Source organism: Eretmochelys imbricata, chromosome 14 (assembly GCF_965152235.1).
Source record: "Eretmochelys imbricata isolate rEreImb1 chromosome 14, rEreImb1.hap1, whole genome shotgun sequence".
NCBI lineage: Eukaryota > Metazoa > Chordata > Testudines > Cheloniidae > Eretmochelys > Eretmochelys imbricata.
Window position 1 is genome coordinate 42,366,713 of NC_135585.1, and position 21,715 is coordinate 42,388,427.

General features: G+C 46.9%; 1 protein-coding gene and 1 pseudogene across 1 annotated transcript; one reads left to right on the forward strand and one right to left on the reverse strand.

The window, feature by feature from the left end:
* Positions 1-331: 331 nt before the first annotated feature.
* LOC144274076 (olfactory receptor 6N1-like) lies at positions 332-1,604 on the reverse strand (annotated as a pseudogene).
* A 12,977-nt stretch (positions 1,605-14,581) lies between these two features.
* Positions 14,582-15,631, forward strand: LOC144275019 (olfactory receptor 10A7-like). The gene has a single exon (XM_077834094.1). The coding sequence runs from the start codon at positions 14,582-14,584 to the stop codon at positions 15,629-15,631; it is 1,050 nt and encodes a 349-aa protein (XP_077690220.1).
* Positions 15,632-21,715: the final 6,084 nt, after the last annotated feature.

The following is a 21,715-nucleotide window of genomic DNA, read 5'->3' on the forward strand; positions in this document are numbered from 1 at the left end:
TTACTTACTAATTCTAAGACTCCATTCCTGTTCTGTCCCTGGCAAAAGCATCACACAGACAGACTCTTTGTCTCTCCCTCCCTCCAGCTTTTTAAAGTATCTTGTCTCCTCATTGGTCATTTTGGTCAGGTGCCAGCGAGGTTATCCTAGCTTCTTAACCCTTTACAGGTGAAAGGACTTTTCCTCTGGCCAGGAGGGATTTTAAAGGTGTTTACCCTTCCCTTTATATTTATGACAGGCCCTACTAGATGTAAACTTTTCTTGCTCATTGAGCCAGATAGATTCCTTCACAGATCAGTGACTCCATCTGAATTCATTTGAGCAACATATATTAACTGATGACTTTTCTCAGGGCCTCCTTCATCTCTTTGTTTCGCAGGCTGTAGATGAGGGGGTTGACGAGGGGAATCAGGACTGTGTAGAAGACAGAGAACACTTTGTTCAGGGCTATCTGTTTGTTGGTTTTTGGTAGCAGATACACAGTCATTAGGGTCCCATAGAAAACTGTAACCACAATGAGGTGAGAGGAGCAGGTGGAAAAGGCCTTTTGCCTCCCGGTGGTGGAAGGGATTCTCAGGATAGTAGCAATGATACAAACATAGGATGTCACAGTTAATAGAAATGGGCAAGGCGAGTCTAGGGAGGTGAGTATGAAACTAACCAGTGTGATCGTGCTGGTGTCACAGCAGGAGAGTTTTAGCATTGGAGAAAAATCACAAAAGAAATGGTCAATTTCATTGGGGCCACAGAATATTAATTGTGACATAAACCACATCATTATTACACAAGTTAAGAATCCGCTTATCCAAGACCCCCCTGCTAGCTGGAGGCACAGCCTGCTGTTCATCAGGGCCGCATAATGCAGGGTTTGCATATCGCTAAATATCGTTCATAAGACATTGCTGCTAGGAGATAGCATTCTGTAGCCGCCAGAGAACCAAAGAAATACAGTTGTATGATGCAGCCACTGACTGAGATGGTTCTGTCCCCAGTCAGGAGACTGGCCAGCATCCTAAGCAGGATGGTGGAGGTGTAGCCGGTCTCCAGGCAGGACAAGTTCCCCAGGAAGAAGTACATGGGGGTGTGAAGGTGCTGATCAGCCACAACTAGCGCAATGATTAGGCTGTTCCCAGACGTGGTCACAATGTAGATCACTAGGAAAACCTCCCATTGAAGCCAAAGGGAGTTAGATGCCTAACCTGCTTAGATGCTTTTCAGCATTCCACCTGGTGCCCATCTACATTGTTTGGTGCCTCAACACCTTTAAACATCTGGCCTTAAGCAATTCCCCCAAAGGCCCCCCAGGGAGCCTGCAGAAGAGCAGAGAATTGACCCCAGGTGTCCAACATCCCAGGTTAGCCCCCTATCCAAATCTATAGCTCACCACATTATTCAGTTTCCTGAATTACAAAATGATCTCTTATGAGAGTGAGTTCCAGGAGACAAATGCACATTGTGTAAAAAAGAAAATGGTTTCGTGTCTGAGTGTTGAAGGTGTTGCCTGTTGAGTTGATTGGGTGACTCTTGATTTGGAGGTGCACCTGATGGAGTTTCTCTGTCCCATTCATTAGTCCTTAACGTCCCGCATGTCCCACCTTGTTCATCTCCTCTTTAAATTAAACTCTCTGAGCCTTTTCTGAGGCTGGGATATTCAAAGAGACCTAAAGAAATTAGGCACAGTTGAAAATCAAGGGGATTTGGTCACCTGACTCCCTTGAAATTCCCAGTCCCATTAAACTCTGCCCATCCATGCATCTGCTTCTCTTCTCACCCTCTGCTCCGTTCCCAGCCTCGTGCAGTAAATGGGAAAAGAAGAGACGCTCTCCTCCCCCAGCTCTGAGACAGCAGGTGCAGCTCAGGAGCCTGCATGCCAGAGCCAGCAGAGCGGGGCGTGAGCGCGCGCTCCTCATGCGAGTGCCTGAGACACTGAGAGCACGACACTGACCAGCAGCGCAGCTGGGAAACTGCCTCTGCCCAGCGCCCTGCCCCGTGCACAAAGGGAACGCCCCGAACAGCCACACACAGACCCCTCTCCCTTTCCTTCCCTCCTCGGCGCTCTGAGACACACACTACCCCCGCTGCACTCTGCAGCCCAGCTGAAGAGTGAGGGTGTCTGGGCCTGGATTTCGTGCAGCACCCCTGGTGCAACAGAACAGCTGGAACTCAGTGCTCCCACCCACGCTCTGCAGTGTCGCAGCTCGGTTAGGGGCAGGGCTGAGGCATATCAAGGGCAGAGTAGGAAGTGAGAGGGAGCAGGATATGCACAGCTGCGGTGTGCGCCTGAGAGAGCACCCCGGCTGTGCTCCTTCCCACTACGGCACCGTTTCCTCCCTACGTGAGATCCCCAGGATCTTGTCTAAATGGAGAGTCAGATCGTGGCAAACTGGGGGGTGAATCTACAGCGCACTAGCCTGCCACGTACTGACATGCTGTGTGGACCCTGCTCCAGTGCACGAAACATTCCCTAGTGCTCATTGACCTACCCCCATTTCAAACAGCGCTCGGGCAAAGGCCACTAGGGGACTTTTGGTGCTTGACAGCGGGGTCCGCGGGGTCCCTTACTGCACAGCAACCTACAGCACAGTAGATTTCCACCCCAGCTTGCCACGCACTAACTCCCCGTGTGGACAAACCCCAGGAAGTTCAGATGTACCTTTAATCCTCAGCAAGAAGTGGCGAGCTCTCTGTCGACGCCAAGTGGGTGTGGGGATCAGGATCTGGTTTCCACTTCGATGCTGCTCCCTTCTGTGTCTCCTGCTCTCAGACCTTGTCTACAGGGTGGGGTAGTGCACTCAAGAGCAATGGGATTTCTAAAGGGCACCAACGTGTGGCTCGTGAACGGGCTCATGTAGACTCTTGCTGGCGCCCACTGAACGGTCCTTTGTGCACGACACATTGGGACACTTTAGAATTAACACCCCGCTGTTGTGCACAAGCGCCCCATATGGACAAGCCCTCATTTGCTCTGCAAAGACATCTACCTTCTACTGCTGCACTGGGCTGGCTCTTGATTTCTTTCTTGATGCACACACCTGTGTATATTACAAGGGACCTCCATGCCTCCTGCTCTGGAGCCTTCCAGGGTTTATAGGGGAAAGCAGCCTCACGCTGGCTCAGGCAGCTGTTGGGATCTCCGCTGAGGCTGCTGCTAATGATCCCTTTGAAAGTGCCCTCAGGAGGGAATTCGATGCTATGGTGCTTGTTAAGACAGTGTAAACACCAAGGCCATTGACGACTGAGGCCTGGTCTACACTACAGAGTTCGGTCGATGCAAGGCATTTTACGTTGACCTAACTATTGAAGCGTTTACACTTAAATTTAACTCCCGCCGACGTAACTGCCCCGCTACGCCGACTTAATAACCCCACCTCCACAAGCGGCGTAGAGTCAAGGTCGATGTGGTTAGTGTCAATGTAAACACTGCATTGCTTATGTCGACTGTTACTGGCTTTCAGGAGCCTTCCGCAATGCCCCACACTGACGGTGCAATCCATGCACATGCTGCTGGTGAGATCATGCACCGCCGACACAAGGAGCAAAGTGCAGACACGCACAAGTGATGTAATTACTGCGGCGGCTGCATGCCGCTGTCAGTTAGGTCGACTTAATTTTGTAGTGTAGACATGTCCTGAGTTAGAGAAAAATGAGCTCCTTAGGATTTGGCCGGTAGAAGTTATTCTTTGCTGACCGTCTGGGCTAGATTGCCTATTCCGGGATGAATTAACAGGAGTGTTGTATGTAAGACCTGGGAGGTAATTTTTCTGCTCTATTCGGCACTGGTGAGGCCTCAGCTGGAGTAATGTGTCCAGTTCTGGGCGCTGCACTTTAAGAGGGATGTGGAAAAATAGACACAGTCCAGAGGAGAGCAACAAAAATGATAAAGAGCTTTAGAAAACCTGACCTGTGAGGAAAGGTAGAAAAAATTGGGCCTGTTTAGTCTAGAGAAGAGAAGGGTAGGGGGGGCTGTGATAATAGGCTTCAGAGCTGTACCAGGTTGTTAGAAAGAGGGTGATGATCCATTGTTCTCCATGTGCACCAAGGGTAGGACAAGAAGGAAACTATAACAAAACATGCCAAGGAGTGGGGAGGAGCACTGTGGAATCACAGAGCAACTGTGTGGCCTAGTGGAGAAACCACTGGATTGAGACTATTCCCAGCTCTGCGACTGGCCTGTTGGATGGCCGTGGGCAACTCACCTCACCTCTCTGTGCCTCAGTTTCCCATCTGTAAAATGGGGATAATGATGTCAAGCTCTTGGCGATCTGCTGATGAAAAGCACAATATAAAAACTAGGTCTTTTGATTATTACCGAGCCACAGTAGCACATCAACTGCAAACCTAGGTGAGAACGACAACTGTCTAAACAGCCAGTAACTCCCACCAACAAACATTGCTCCTTCTGTTTAAAAACTAGGAAATAAAATGTCACAAAAAACCTTTGTTAATGCAGAGTTAAGGTGCCCGGTGATAGCTAGGGCCCTTCCCAAAGGCTGAATTCAGCAAAACTCTGACTTCTGAGAACCAGGAAATACAAAGAGAAGATAAATGCCCACACAACCTTAACACTGCCCTATTTGTGCAAAACCCCAAAATACCCACTCCACACACTCCCACTCTACCGTGTCACTGCAGTGGGCAGGTGCTCCCTGCCCTGGCCCTATGTTCAAACACTGATCCCACTCCCCCAACCAAATACCACACTTGTAAAGTGTAATGACCACTTCACACCCTTTTCCACCCCTGAGTTGCTGAAGATGGGGAGAGTATTGTCACACTTTTCCAGACCACCTGGCTCACTCATGCCATCCCTGATGACGGGGGAAGAAGAGCTGTCAGGCTGTCTGGAGTGGCTGAAGAGCATGGGTACCAAGCTCAGGGCAGACTGTTCAGAAGCAGGGCACAACCCCCACATTGGCTGTGAGTTCTAGACTTAGATTTCACCAACCAAGTATCAAGTGGGAACTCCTTAAGAACTACAACAACCTTAACATGGAGTCACAGACAGTCCCCTTGGGCACTCCAGTCTGTCTTGCCACCCAGGTGAGCCTGCCTTTGCAATAGATGGCCCCTTACACCAAAAATCACAATATTCAGGTTATTCCTAGTCCCAAAAGACCAGTCACTTACCCAGGTCAATTGCACTTTAGATATTACACCAAAGATGATTCTTGTAGCTAATCCTATAGTAAACTACCTAAGGATTTATTAGCTAAGAAAAACAAACATATCTATTCAGGGGACGCCATCATAGGGCCTAATCACATCAGCCACACTATCAGCGGCTCGTTCACCTGCACATCCACCAATGTGATATATGCCATCATGTGCCAGCAATGCCCCTCTGCCATGTACATTGGTCAAACTGGACAGTCTCTACGTAAAAGAATAAATGGACAATAATCAGATGTCAAGAATTATAACATTCAAAAACCAGTCGGAGAACACTTCAATCTCGCTGGTCACTCGATTACAGATCTAAAAGTGGCAATGCTTCAACAAAAAAACTTCAAAAACAGACTCCAACGAGAGAGTGCTGAATTGGAATTAATTTGCAAACTGGATACAATTAACTGAGGCTGAATAAAGACTGGGAGTGGATGGGTCATTACACAAAGTAAAATTATTTCCCCATGTTTATTCCCCCCACCTCCCTCAGCACGGTTCCTCACACGTTCTTGTCAACTGCTGGAAATGGCCCACCTTGATTATCACTACAAAAGGTTCCCCTGCCTCCCCGCTCTCCTGCTGGTAATAGCTCACCTTACCTGATCACTCTTTGTTACAGTGTGTATGGTAACACCCATTGTTTCATGTTCTCTGTGTATATAAAATCTGACCACTGTATTTTCCACTGCATGTATCCAGTGAAGTGAGCTGTAGCTCACAAAAGCTTATGCTCAGATAAATTTGTTCGTCTCTAAGGTGTCACAAGTACTCCTTTTCTTTCTACAAGGGAAGAGGCAATTCTTGATTTAGTCCCAAGTGGAGCACAAGATCTGGTCCAGGTGGGTAAATATAGATGAACTGCTCAGAAACAGTGACCATAATGTAATTAAATATAAACATCCTTGTAGGGGAAAACCCCCACAGTAGCATTTAACCTCAAAAAAGGAGAACTGCACATAAATGAGGAGGCTAGTTAAATGAAATTAAAAGGAACAGTCACAAGGGTGAAATGCTTGCCGACTGCATGGAGAGTATTTAAAAACACCATAATAGAGGCTCAAACTAAATTTACCCCCCCTCAAAAAAAAAGTAAAGAACACTAGAAAAATGGCTAACAGCAAAGTAAAAAAGGCGGTTAGAGACAAAAAGATATCTTTTTACAAATTGGAAGTCAACTGCTACTAGGAAAATAGAAAAGAGCATAAACTCTGGCAAGTCAAGCATAGAAGTATAAGTAAGTGAGGCTAAGAAAGAATCTGAAGAACAACTAGCTAAGGACACAAAAACTAAAAGCAATTTTTTTAAGTACATCAGAAGCAGGAAGCCTGACAAACAGTCGTTGGGGCCACTGGACAATCAAGGTGAGAAAGGAGCACTCAAGGAAAACAAGGCCATTGCGGAGAAGCTAAACAAATTCTTTGCATCAGTCTTTACTGCAGAGGGTGAGAGGGAGCTTCCCACACCTATGCTATTCGTTTTAGGTGACAAATCTGAGGAACTGTCCCAGATTGAGATGTCAATAGAGGAGGTTTTGGACCAAATTGATAAATTAAACAGTAATAAGTCATCAGCACCAGATGGTATTCACCCAGGAATTCTGAAGAAACTTATATGAAATTGCAGAACTACTAACTGTGGTATGTAACCTAGCACTCAAATCAATCTCTGTACCAGATGAATGGAGGGTAACTAATGTAACACCGATTTTTAAAAAAGGCTTCAGAGGCAATCCTGGCAATTACAGGCTGGGAAGCCTAACTTCAGTACCAGGCAAATTGGTTGAAACTATAGTCAAGAACAGAATGATCAGACACACAGATGAACACAACGTGTTGGGGGAAGAACCAACACAGCTTTTGTAAAGGGAAATCATGCCCCCCCAATCTATTAGAGTTCTTCGCGGGTGTCAACAAACATGTGGAAAAGGGTGATCCAGTGGATACAGTGTACTTGGACTGTCAGAAAGGCTTTGACAAGATCCCTCACCAAAGGCTCTCAAACAAAGCAAGCAGAGAGGGGATAAGAGGGAAGGTCCTCCCATGGATCAGTAACTGGTTAAAAAGATAGGAAACAATGGGTAGGAATAAAAGTCAATTTTCACAATGGGGAGACGTAAATTATGGCATCTCCCAAAGATCTGTACTGGGACCAGTGTTGCTCAACATATTCATAAATGATCCGGAAAAAGGGGTAAATAGTGAAGTGGCAACATTTGCAGATGAGAGAAAATTACTCAAGAAAGTTAAGTCCAAAGCTAGGAAGGTGCATCTGCCCCCAGAAAAGTCTGGAGAAGCAGCTGATAAGTAGTTGAGAAACTGAAGGGCAAGGTCCCTGAAAAAACAATGAGTTCTCAGAGAGAGAGAGAGAAAGAGAGAGAAAGACAGGAAGTGAGAAGGTGAGGGACAGACAGAGAGAGGATGAGTAACAAAGGAGATCTCACAAAACTGTGTGACTGGACAACAAAATGGCAGATGAAATTAATATTGATAAGTGCAAAGCAGTGCACACTGGAAAACATAATCCCAATGATGCATACAAAGTGATGGGGTCTAAATTAGCTGGCACCGCTGAAGAAAGATCTTGGAGTCATTGTGTATAGTGCCCTGAAAACATCTGCTCCACGTGCAGTGGCAGTCAAAAAAGCGAACAACGTTAGGAACCTTTAGGAAAATGGTAGATAATAAGCCAGTAAATATCTTACTGCCTCTCTATAAATCCATGGTACGCCCACACCTTGAATACTGCGTGCAGATGTGGTCGCCCCCTCTCAAAAAAGATATATTGGAATTGGAAAAGGTGTAGAGAAGGGCAACAAAAATGATGAGGGGCGTGGAACAGCTTCCGTATGAGGAGAGATTAAAAAGACTGGGACTGTTCAGCTTGGAAAAGAGATGACTAAGGGGGGATAGGAGAGAGGTCTATAAAACTATGACTGGTGTGGAGGAAGTGAGTAAGGAAGTGTTATTTATCCCTTCACATAAAACAAGAACCCGGGGTCACCCAATGAAATTAATAGGCAGCAGGTTTAACACACACATACGGAAGTTCTTCTTCACACAACACACAGTCAAGCTGCAGAACTCATTGCCAGGGGATGCTATGAAGGCCAAAAGTATAACTGGGTTCAAAAAAGAATTAGATCAGTTTATGGAGGACAGGTCTATCCATAGCTGTTAGCCAAGATGGTCAGGGACACAACCCTCATGCTTTTGGTGTTCCTAAACCTCTGACTGTCAGAAGCAGGGACTGGATGACAGGGGATGGATCAGTCAATAATTTCCCTGTTCTGTTCATTCCTTCTGAAGCATCTGACACCGGCCACTGCCAGAGACAGGACACTGGGCTAGATGGACCATTAGCCTGACCCAGAGTGGCCATTCTTGTGAGTTTACACTGTTTTAACAAGTAACACAGCATCAATTCTCCTATGGAGGGAACCCAGAGGATCACCGGCAGCAGTCCCAAGGGAGATCCCAACAGCAGCGGCAAGGGCCAGGGGCTGGCTGCTTTCCCTGATAAATACTGCAAGAATCCAGAGCAGGAGATATTAAGGGTTTGTGTGATGCCAACAATCAACCCTGGTAGCGAGGGATGCCGATCCCAGCAGCCACAGGCAGGTGTCTGCCCACACACTGGGACAAGAAGGCTGACTAACTCCAGACCCAGTCACTGGCGATAGGGAGCTCGCTGCTTCATGCGAAGGTTTAAAGGTAAGTGTCACTAGCCTCGGGGCAAATCCTCAGGTCCTTGTTCATATGCAGCCCTTGCTCTGAGACACCCCCCTTGGACAGTGTCCTCACATGCTAGGAGCTCTGCCAGAGTAAGGACTTCAGAGTCGGTTTCTTTGTGGTTCACAGCTAGAAAAACTGATGAATCAGAACAGAGACCCAGCTATCATCTCTGCCCTTACACATCCCTCTGTCTGTCCTCCCCTCACCCTCTTGCTCGCTGGCTGGCTGTCCCCATCTCTCTCTCCCTGACAAATCATTGTTTTCTCAGGGACCTTGGCCTTCAGATTCTCAGCTACTTATCAGCTGCCTCTCCAGACTTTTCTGGGAGGCAGATACCTGGGCACCATCCCAGCCCAATCCTCAGATGCTTTATGTCTCATGCTGAGTATTTCCTCCCCGCATTTCTGTGGGACTTGAGGGCCCTCAGCATTTCTTGGGCAGTATTGAGCACCCCACAGAAAAAGGGTGTACATTAGAAATGAACTGAATGGAGACTGGATTCCTTACAGATTAGGAAACTTTGCCCAAGCATTTACTGCTCTACCTTAATTTTTTTCCAGAGGATGGGTACTACAGTGGTTAGGGCACCAGCCTGTGACTTAGAAGACCTGGGGTCTCTTCTCTGATCAGCTGTAGCCTCTTTGTATGACCTTGGATAGTCACTCAGTCAATAATTAATATTTAACATTAATCAATAATAGCTGGCAATTCATTATAAGCAGTTTCAGTGTTTCTGGACTAGTCACTAATGGGATATGAATGAGAGGAATCTGAGTATGCATCTACTCCAAGGGGTGGTTTCATCTGTGCCTTGGGCACTTCCATTGGCTGAGTCACTTTTGCATCTGTGCTGTTGGTCATTGTCACTCCCTCATCGCAGGCACTGACATGGTACAATCTCATTTCTGCCCTTCTCTGGGGAAGCTCATGTGTCTGACCCTCGCCCCCATCACATTGTTAAGCTGGAGCTCAGACTACAGTGGACAAGTAACTCATCTTCAGCTCCCAGCATGATGCTGCAGGGCAAGGGCTGATGCGATCCATGGCTGTATAAACAGGGGAGCAGGGAGGGCATTTCACCTCTGTAAAGAGCACTGGTGACACCGATTCTGGAATACCATGGGCAGCGCTGGGGTGCACGTTTTAAAACGGATGTTGAAAGATTGGTGAGGGAGCAGAAAAGAGCCATAAAAACGATTTTCTCCAGCTCTCAAATATCTTCCAGTGAGAGAGAGACTTATAAAGCTCGATGTGTTCAGTTTATCAAAGACGAGACAGAGGTGATTTGATCACAGCGTATCAGCACCTTCCTGGGGAGAAAACACTGGTTATCAAAGGGCTCTTTCGTCGAACAGGGAAAGGCCCAGCTAGAACCAAAGGCTGGAAACTAAAGCCAGACACATTTCAATGAGAAATAAGGCACAGTTTGTTGGCAATGGGTGTGATTATCCATTGGAACAAACTACCAAGGGAAATGATGGATTCTCATCTCCTGATATGTTCAAATCAAGACTGGCTGCCTTGCTGGAAGGAACATCTTAGCCAAACAAGTTATTGAGCTCAGTGCAGGGGTAACGGGGGAAATTCTGTGGTTATTGTTAAGCAGGAGCTCAGACTGGATGATCTAATGACTCATAGACTTTAAGGCCCATCATGATCATCTAGTCTGACCGCCTGCACATCACAGAACACAGAACCTCATCCACCCACTCCTGTAATAGACCCCAAGCCTCTGGCTGAGTTACTGAAGTCCTCAAATAATAGTTTAAAGACTTCAAGTGACAGAGAATCCACCATTTACACTAGTTTAAACTGGCAAGTGACCTGTGCCCCATGCTGCAGAGGAAGGCAAAAACCCCCCAGGGTCTCTGCCAATCTGACCTGAGGAAAAATTCCTTCCCGACCCCAAATATAGCAATCAGTTAGACCCTGAGCATGTGGGCTAAACTCACCAAGCGGATACCTGTGAAAGAATTCTCTGTAGTAACTCAGAGCCCTCCACATCTTGTGCCCCATCACCAGCCACTGGAGATATTTGCTGCTATCAGTTGCAGATCGGCTACATGCTACTGTAGTCAATCTCATCATACCATTCCCCCCATAAACTTGTCAAGCTCAGTCTTGAAGCCAGTTAGGATTTTTGCCACCACTGCTCCCCTTGGAAGGCTGTTCCAGAACTTCACTCTTGTGATGGTTAGAAACCTTAATCTAATTTCAAGCACAATCTTGTTGATGGCCAGTTTGTATCCATTTGTTCTTGTGTCCACATTGGCACTTAATTTAAATAACTCCTCTCCCTCCTTGGTGTTTATCCCTCTAATGTATTTGTAGAGAGCAATCATATCTCCCCTCAGCGTTCTTTTGGTTAGGCTAAACTAGCTAAGCTCTTTAAGTCTCCTCTCATAAGATAGGTTTTCTATTCCTTGGATCATCCTAGTAGCCCATCTCTGCACCTGTTCCAGTTTGAATTCATCTTTCTTAAACATGGGAGACCAGAACTGCACACAGTATTCCTGATGAGGTCTCACCAGTGCCTTGTATGATGGTACTACCACTTCCCTCTCTCTACTGGAAATACCTCGCCTGATGCATCCTAGGACTGCATTAGTCTTTTTCACGGCCACATCACATTAGCAGCTCATGGTCATCCTGTGATCAACCAGTGCATCCAGGCCTTTCTCCTCCTCTGTTGCTTCCAACTGATACTTCCCCAGTTTACAGCAAAAATTCTTGTTGTTACTTCCTAAATGCATGACCCTGCACTTTGCACTATTAAATTTCATCCCATTTCTAGTACTCCAGTTTTCAAGGTCATCCAGATTTTCTTGTTTGATATTCTGGTCTTCCTCTGCATTGGCAATACCTCCCAACTTTGTGTCATCCACAAATTTTATTAGCACCCTCCCACTTTTTGTGCCAAGGTCAGTAATAAAATGTTAAATAAGATTGGTCCCAAGACCGATCCTGGATGAACTCCACTAGTAACCTCCCTCCAGCCTGATAGTTCACCTTTCAGTATGACCCATTGCAGTTTCCCCTTTAACCAGTTCCTTCTTCACCTTTCAATTCTCATATTAATCCCGATCTTCTCCAATTTAACTAATAATTTCCCATGTGGAACTGTATCAAATTCTTTACTGAAATCCAGGTAGGTTAAATCGACTGCAATTCCTTTGTCTAGAAAATCAGTTATCTTCTCAAAGAAAGAGATCAGGTTGGTCTGGCACAATTTACCTTTTGTAAAACCACGCTTATTTTATCCCAATTACTGTTTACCTCTATGTCCTTAAGTACTTTCTCTTTCAAAATTTGTTCTAAGATCTTGCATACAATTGGGGTCAAATTAACAAATATGTAGTTTCCTGGCTCACTTTTTTCCCCTTTTTTAAATATAGGCAGTATATTTGCAATTCTCCAATCCTAGGATATGATCCCCAAGTTTACAGATTCATTAAATCCTTGCTATTGGGCTTGCAATTTCATGTGCCAATTCCTTTAATATTCTTGGATGGAGATTATCCAGGGACCCCGACTTAGACCCCCATTAAACTGTTTGAGTTTAGCTTCCACCTTGGACGTGGTAATTTCGACTTCCATGTCCTCGTTCCCATTAGCCACCCTGCCACTACCCCAAAGCTCTTCATTAGCCTCATTAAAAACTGAGGCAAAGTATTTGTTTAGGTGTTAGGCCATGCCTAGATTACCATTTATCTCCACCCTCAGTGCTTAGTGGTCCCATCTCTTCTTTCCTTCTTTTCTTATTTATATGGCTATAGAACCTTTTACTATTGGTTTTAATTTCCTTTGCAAGGTCCAACTCCGCTTGCCTTTTGGAATGTTCAGTTTATCCCAACACTTTCTGACCTCCATGAGGTAGCTTTCTTTGCTGAACCATCCCGTCTTCCATTCCTTGCAGGCTTTCTGCTTTCTCTTAATCACCTGTTTGAGAAGCTTGCTCGTCTGGGCTGGTCTGCAACCCTTCTTTATGAATTTTTTCCCCTTGCTTCAGTTGCCGGCTTCAGATAGCTTCTGCAACTTCTACAAAGTAATTCCAAGCCTCTTCCACATTAAGATCCTGAAGTTCTTCGCTCCAGTCCACTTCCCAAATAATTCCCTTAATTTTTTTAAGTTAGCCCTTTTGAAATCAAACACCCTAGTTGCAGATCGAGTTTTGTTTATCCTTCCATTTAGTTGAAACTCAATTCGCTCATGATCACTTGAACCAAGGTTGTCCCCTACAACCAGTTCTTCTATGAGGTCCTCATTGCTCACCCATACCAAATCTCAAATGGCATCACCTCTTGTTGGTTCAGCAACTATTTGGGGAAGAAATCTGTCAGCAATCACATCCAGGAAAATCTGGGCCCTACTATTATTAGTTTCAGAGTGGTAGCCATGTTACTCTGTATCAGCAAAAACAATTAGGAGTCCCTGTGGCACCTTAGAGACTAACACATTTATTTGTGCATAAGCTTTCATGGGCTAAAACCCACTTCATCAGATGCATGGAGTGAAAAATACAGTAAGCAGAATATATATTCTAGCACATGAAAAGATAGGAGTTGCCTTACCAAGTCGGGGGTCAGTGCTTACAAGCCAATTCAATTAAGGTGGAAGTGGCCTATTCTCAATAGTTGACAAGAAGGGGTGAATACCAAGGGAAGGAAAATTACTGTTGCCGTGCCAACAAGGCCAATACAATCAAGGTGGCCCATTTCCAACAGTTGACAAGAAGGTGTGAGTATCAGCGGAGGGAAAATTACTTTTTGTAGCACTTGTCCTCCAATCTATATGTGGGAAATCAAAGTCTCCCTTAATCACACAATTCACGGTAGTATTTGTTTCATTACAAACATTAACAAGAGGTCTCTATCCATATCAGATCCTGATGGTCTGTAGCAGACTCCAAGATTCTCCTGGGAGAACCTCCAGAAGCTTTCTTCCCCAAAGTGATTTTAGCCGAAACAGACTCTGTCTTATCGATTCCATCACTTCTAATTTCTTTACAGTCTACCTCATCATTAATATACAATGCTGCTCCACCACCTTTGCCTTTATTTCTGTCTTTCCTGAACAGCACATACCCATCAATACCTGTACTGAAGTCATGATTATTACTCTACCATGTTTCTGTTATCCCTATAATACCTGGTTTCACTTCCAGCACCAGCAGTTCTAGTTAACCCATTTTGTCACCCAGGCTCCTTGCATTGGTGTACAAACATCTTATCTGTTGCTGCTTGGCTTCGCCCACATTCCTTGCCTGATTAGGTACAGTTACTCTTCTTCCAGTGTCACCTATCTGACTGGTATCAGCACTATCCTTCCTCTGAATGTCCATTCTCCAACCCACTGTGGCTCCTTTCTCCATTGCTGTATCCTTTCTGACTTGATTTTCCGCCCTCTTAATCTTAGAATCAGGCGTGGAGATTACATGAGCATCTCCCCCAAGTTTCTAGTTTAAAGCTCTTTTAATCAGTTGTGCCAACCTCCATCCCCAAATGGTCCCTTTTGGTCTTAAATCTAAGAATCAATTAATGAAAAAAATTGGGGTATGGGGCAGAAGAGGGGCAAGTTAACTGGGTGACAGCTCTTTGGGGTGTGGGGGAATCTCTCTGAAGTGAAGACGTTTCTCTGTTGTGAGAGAATATAAACCCAGCTGTCAGTTTGCAGTGGGAACTCTTATGGGATCAAAAGATAGAAATCTATCTGATTTCATGGTCCAGCCAAATCTTTCGATGTTCATTACTTTTCACAATCACAGGATGCAGCTCATGGAGAAAGGAGATGCGGAAAATGAAACAGATGTGACAGAATTCATCCTCCTGGGGTTTGGGGATCTCCCTGAACTGCAGATCCTTCTCTTTCCGGTTTTCCTAGTGATCTATATTGTGACCATGGCAGGGAACTTCCTCATCATTGCTCTAGTTGTGACTGATCAGCAGCTTCACACCCCCATGTACTTCTTCCTGGGGAACTTGTCCTGCCTGGAGACCTGCTACACTTCTGCCCTCCTGCCCAGGATGCTGGCCAGTCTCCTGACTGGGGACAGAACCATTTCTGTGGGGGGCTGCATGACACAGTTTTTTTTCTTTTGTTTTCTAACAGCTACAGAGTGTTCTCTCCTGGCAGCGATGTCTTATGATCGGTATTTAGCCATATGCAAACCACTGCACTATGGAACCTGTATGAATGGCAAGTTATGCCTCCAGCTAGCAGCTGGGTGTTGGATAAGTGGATTTCTACCTTGTACGATAATGATGCGTTTTATGTCACAATTAATTTTCTGTGGCCCCAAGGTAATGGACCATTTCTTTTGTGATCTCACCCCAATGCTAAAGCTCTCCTGCAGTGACATCAGCCAGATTATGCTGGTTCTTTACATATTTTCCTTCCCAGATGCAGTTTTCCCATTTCTATTAATCTTGACATCCTATGTTTGTATTGTAAGCACCATCCTGAGAATCCCTTCCACCACCGGGAGGCAAAAGGCCTTTTCCACCTGCATCTCTCACCTCATCGTGGTAACACTTTTCTATGGGACCATAATGATTGTCTACATGCTACCGAAATCCAGCAACCTGAGAGCCCTGAACAAAGTGTTCTCTGTCTGCTACACAGTCCTGACTCCCCTGGCCAATCCCCTCATCTACAGCCTGAGAAACAGAGAGGTCAAGGAGGCCCTGAGAAAAGCTGTCAGGAAATGTCTGGCCCTCACAAAGAGGTCAGACTAGTTGAATGAAATGAGGATCAATCAATCTGGTTTCTATTGTGAAAGAAGGAGGGTCTACGTGGGCCCTGATACAGAGGGGAGAGAAGATTTTGACTTTTCATCAAAATAACTGAAACCTGAAAAATGATTTTTTTTTTTTTGCTTTTTTTGCAACTGACATCTGAAAACCTGCAGATGGAAACTGTAAAAAAATAAAAATAAAAAAAAAAGTCATGCACTGTTGTTGTGGCTGTGTTGGTCCCAGAATATTACAAAGACAAGCTGTGACCCTCTGTACCTCAAAATAGCACCTTGGACCCCCCTATTCACCACTGGGATAGGAGGATGCTGTGTTTGATACAAAGTGTGCCTTGGGAGGGATCATTTGAGAAGTCTGGATGTGCTGAACATTAGTATCCTGTTGAATTGTGGGTACTATCATTGTATGTGATGTTATGAAGAATTGCTAAATGTGTTACTGAAGTATAGTGAGGTTGGGTGATGGGCACAGCTGGCCTTTCAGTAACAACAAAGGGGCATCCATCACTGGCCAGACAGGCGTTGATGGCCCATCAAGAAGAATCCACTCTCCCAGAGACTCCTCAGAGGGCAGGGACACAATGGGTACTGCCCGACCCCACCTCACAGCAAGGATCTTTCTAGCACCTGGAGAGAAAGTATAAGGAGGGTCAACGACATCACCACTTGGCCTCTCTCCTCCACCATCTCAACACCTGGAAGATCGTCTGGAAGGCAAAGACTTTGAACTGGGGAAGACTGGTCCCAAGCTGGGAAAGGATTCCAGCCTGTGTATAGAGAACTGTGAGCTGCCTGTAACATCTATTAGGGTGAGAAACTGTTTGATTCAAATCTTGCTTCATTTGTAGAATTTAGACTGCAAATTTATTTGTATTTCTTATGTAACCAACTCTGATCTCTATGTCTGCTTCTTATAATCACTTAAAATCTATCTTTCTGTAGTTAATAAATCTGGTTTATATTTTACCTAAAACAGTGTGTTTTTGGTTGAAGTGCTTGGGGAATCTCAGCTCAGCTTCACAAGGGCTGTTGCACGTCTACTTTCATTTGTTGGCGTGGCCAACTAATTAATGAGCTTGTACTGTCCAAGGGAGTCTTGAGTAGTGTAAGACAGTATGTTTCTAGGGTGCAAGGCTGGGGTGATTGACTGGTGCCTCTCTCTGCATAATTCATGACTGGCTTGGAGAACATCCATGCAATTTAACTGGGTGTGGGTCTCCACAAGCTGATGGCTGAGTGATCACAGCACCTGGAGGGGTTTGCTGCTTATCACTGGCATAGTATTGTGAGAGACAGCCCAGGCTGGAGAGTTAAGGGGACACAGCAGTCTCACAGCTCCAGGTTGATCCCATCACACAAGGTGGGTGAGGTAATATCTTTTATTGGACCATCTTCTGCTGGTGAGAGACTCAGGCTTAGACAGAAGAGCTCTTCTTCGGGACTGGGAAATGTACTCAGTGTGTCAGCTAAATACAAGGTGGAACAGATTGTTTAACATAAGTAGTTAACATAGTTCAAAGGACTGCTATAGAGTGATCTCTTGGTGAAAAGTGTTCACCCAAAGGTGATACAGTGTTTGTCTTTTATCATTTTTCTGTGTCAGTTCATTTGAGAGCATAGTGATTGTCTGGTTTCATCCACATAGCTGTTGTCTGGGCATTTGATTCATTGGATGAGGTACACCACATGTCATGATAGGCACAGATAGGACCCATGGATCTTGAAAGGTGTATTGGGGGAAGTATTGCTCATTGTAGCAGAGGAGACATGTCTGCTGCTTTTGCATCTATTGTTCTAGCAGGGTCTGATGCGACTTTGAGTTGGTGTGTCCTGATCTGTGGGGAACTTGCTTCTGATGGTGAGGTTGGAAAGGACGGGGGGTTGTTTGAAAGCCAGAAGTGGGGGTTCAGGAAAGATTTCTTTCAGAATGTGATCCCCATCGAGTGTGGATTGTAATTGTTTAATGATACTTTTCACAAAGCCTTCACTCTACATCTGACCTCTTGGTCCTCATTCTCAAAAGAAATCTGCACAACCCTGTCAAAAGATGAGCCTGGGAACTTAAATGCATAACTTTGCAAGACACTAAAAATCATTAACTGAATAGAGACACTAGATTTATGGCTTATTACAACAAACTGTAACCAACTAACCCCCCCCCCTCCACACACACACACAGTTGCATTTCCCACCCTCCCTCCCATGACTGGGGGTGTGTGTGTCATAACCATAAGGGTAGCCTAAAATTCCTCCTTACCTGTAAGGAGGAACCTGGTTGGCACTTGACCAAAGGAACCAATGGGGACAAAAGATACTTTCAAATCTGGGCGGGGGGGGAGGCTTTGTTTTCAGTTCTTTGTTTCTGTGTTCCTTCGCTCTTAGGACTAAGAGGGACCGGACTTCAATCCATGTCCTCCAAACCATTCCGAACCAGTCTCTCAACTTGTGAATTTTCCCTTTGCTGGAGGGAAGTTTATCCCTGTTTTGTAACTTTGAAACTAAGGCTCGAGGGGGTTCCTCTGTGTTTTGTTCATCTTTTGTTACCCTGTAAAGTTATCTTCCAACCTGATTTTACAGAGGGGATTTTTACCCTTTTTTTTAAAAAAAATCTTCTTTTAAGAACTGATTGATTTTTTTTTCAGTGTCCAAAGATCCAGGGATTTGGGTCTGTGTTCACTTTGTACCAATTGGTTAGGATATTGTTCTCAAGCCTCCTTAGGAAAGGGGGTGTAAGGGCTTGGGGGGGATATTTTGGGGGAACAGGAACTCCAAGTGGTCCTTTCCCTGATTCTTTGTCTAAATCACTTGGTGGTGGCAGCATACTGTTCAAGGACAAGGTGGAATTTGTGCCTTGGGAAAGTTTTTAACCTAAGCTAGTAAAAATAAGCTTAGGGGGTCTTGCATGTGGGTTCCCACATCTGTACCCCAGCGTTGAGAGTGGGGAAGGGACCCTGACAGGTGTTAATCATAGAATAATAGACTCTCAGGGTTGGAAGGGACCTCAGGAGGTCATCTAGTCCAACCCCCTGCTCAAAGCAGTACTAATCCCTGACTAAATGGGACATTTCAACTTGAATGGTCCCCTGAAATGTGTGTGAACTATTTATGATAAATTATCTGTTCCACCTTGTACTTAGCTGTGACACCGAGTACATTTCCCAGACTGAAGAAGAGTTCTGTGTAAGCATGAAAGCTTGTCTCTCCCACCAACAGAAGTTGGACCAATCAAAGATAACACCTCACCCACCTTTTTTTTCCTCTCTCTCTCTCTCTCTCTCAAAAAAATGTTCTGTTGTTTTCAGTTTTCTTTCAAAACCTTTGGAGGTGGTTTGCACTGTGCTCCTTTCTACTCAGCTGAGGAAAGAGAGAGGGGCCCAGACTCACAATCCCCGCCCCGCCCATGCGCACACACCTCCTCTCCACCCTGCAAGACTCTCACTTCCCCATTAACCCGCTGTTCCTGGGGGGAGAGGAGCTCCTAGATACATAGATTTTAAGGTTAAAAAAATCCATTCTGATCATTTTAGTCACATCTCCCGCATAGCAGAGGCTGGAGCTTTCCAGCCAGCAACTCCCCCCTCAGGCCCATCGCCCTAGGGGGCTGGTGAAGATACCCTTTGGGGAAGCTCAGGGAAATGGTCAGGCCCCACTCTCCGGTGTTGGGGTCGCTGTCTCTATCCCAGGCTGGTGCGGAGATGAGGCCCCAGCAAGGAGGGGAGGGAGGTTGGAGAGCCAGCCTGCCCCACGCTCACCCTACAGCAGCGTGCTGTGGGGCTGGGCCCGGCGCCCTGCTCTGGCCTGTTGGCTCTCCCCACTCTCAGATTTGCTGGGCGGCTCATTCCAATGAGTGGGGCTCAGACCTCCGACCACCCCAAGGAGACAAGGAAGGGGAGGGCTAAGGAGGGGGAAAAAGGTCCCCAGCCCCACATACGGGTGAAGGTAGGATGCTGGATGTCAGGGTAAAGGGGTGAGGGGCCCTGTGGGGGGTTCCGGGGTGAGCCCCAGGGGACCGGAGCGACTGAAGAAGGGAGAGGGGAGTTGGTGTAGCCAGGTGCTGGGGGCATTCGGGCTGATGGGTAGGGTAGATGGACCTGGGTGTTGGGGGCCACAAAAGGGCCCTGGGGGGAGTCGGGGTGCTGGAGCAGTGGCAGGAGGGGTTGGGGTGAAGACAGAGGGAGGTGTGGGGAGGGAAGTGGTTTGAGGATGGTGGGGGATGGGGGCGTAGGGACGGTTTTCAGAGGCGGGTTTATTAGGCAATGGGGCTGGGGGGATGAAGAGCAGCGGCGGGGGGAGGTCTGGGTGGGGTGAGGGGGTGCTGTCAGGGTGATGTTTTCTGGGGGTGTTTAGTTGGAGGGGTGTGCCATGAGGTGGATATATGTGGGGAGAAGGGGGTTGGTGTAGTGTGGTGGGTGGGGGATGTGGCAGAAGGAGGTTTTGTGGGGTTTGGGTTTCTCCGGGGGTGGGTGGATGTGTTTATTTGGGGATGGGGTAAAAGGGGGTTGGATGGTTTTAAACAGGAGCTGTGGGGAGGGTTGGGGGTTATATGGGGGTCTGTGGTGGGGGTGTTGGCTGGGAACTGCAGGAGGGTATTGGGGGGTCTATGGCAGAGGGTCGGTTGGGGGGCTATGGGAGAGGGTTGAGGGACACTGTGGGAAGGGATTAATTGGGGGGTCTATGATGGGGGTTTGGAGGGGAAAGGGAAGGGCGGTGGGGGGCTGGGAGCACAGGCAGCCGTGTGGCAGTGCTGATGGCAGCAGCTGGCTGTGTCTGTCTCCCTCCCTCCCCTGCAGCCCCTTCCCCCTCCCCTCCCCTCCCTCCATCTTACTCCCCACACCGGGGACAGGCCTGGCACGCTGGGCACGCTCAGGATGGACTCTGCCCGCGGCACCACACCGGGCCATGGGGACTCTCCCTGCACGTCCTCCTGCTGGGCAGCCAGCGGGCTCTCACCAAGCAGGAGGCTCGCTCAGATCTGGCAGGGGGTGAACCCCCTCTAGCCCGAGCCCACCCCTGGCAACACCCCTGGCTTGTCCCGGAGCTAGAGAGGATCTTTTAGAAGGAGGCATCCAGCCCTGATTTAAAGACCCAAAATCCACCACAGCCCTGGACAAACTGTTCCAATGGCCAATTGACCTCACTGTCAAAAATGTGCCCCTTCTTTCTCGCCCAAATTTGTCTCCCTTCTGTTGCCAGCCATTGGCTCTCATTTCGCCTTTGTGTAGGAGACTGAAGAGTCCCTGGCAACCATCAATACCCTCCCTGTAGGTACTTCTAGTCAACTCTTTGTGGAAGCTTTGCTCACCGTCTCCCTGTTAAGTTACATAGTTTGAGGTTCTTGAGTCTTTCACTGTAAGGTTGGTTTTCCAGATCCCCAAATCGTTCTTGGAGCACAGGTCAGCACCGCCATGTTCTGCGACGGACACCTGACAAAATTACTGGACTTGGTGACAGACATTGCAGGAAGGGTTATGTCTTTCAGTCATTCAACCCAGATTCCAGTTGCCACGGACATCACAATTTTTACTACGGACATGTTGCCTACCCCTGTCTTGGAGCAACTCTGAACCATTTACCAAGGGATGTGGTGGAGTTGCCATCATCTGGAGACTTTACAGGAAGGCTGGAGTCTCCTTCTAAAAGCTACACTCCAAGTAGGGTCATAATTGATTGACTGTAAATAATGAACACGCCTTTAGAGCAGGTGGACTGAATCCAGGGTCTCCGATGTCCTTGGGGAGTGCTGTACCCCCTGAGGCTCAGAGTTATGGGGCAGCTGTGTCTGATTCAAAGAGAGGGGCTGAGAGCCCCAGTCAGAAGGATGCACCTCCCTCCAGCCAGGATTTAGGAGCTGAACTTTGTGAGGGGGCGGGTTTGGGACACACTCCTGTGCTTAGCATCTCCCAGGGGCTACCTTAGGCGCCTGCCTGCAGAGCATGCTGGCTTTTGTGACTCCCAGTTTTAGCTCTGTAGCTCCCCGTTCATTGTCCAGGGAGCCTGAGTACCTATCTCAGGCATTGTGAACCCCAAGGATGTCCTTGCCGCTGACAAGCTAGGAGTTGCTCCACTC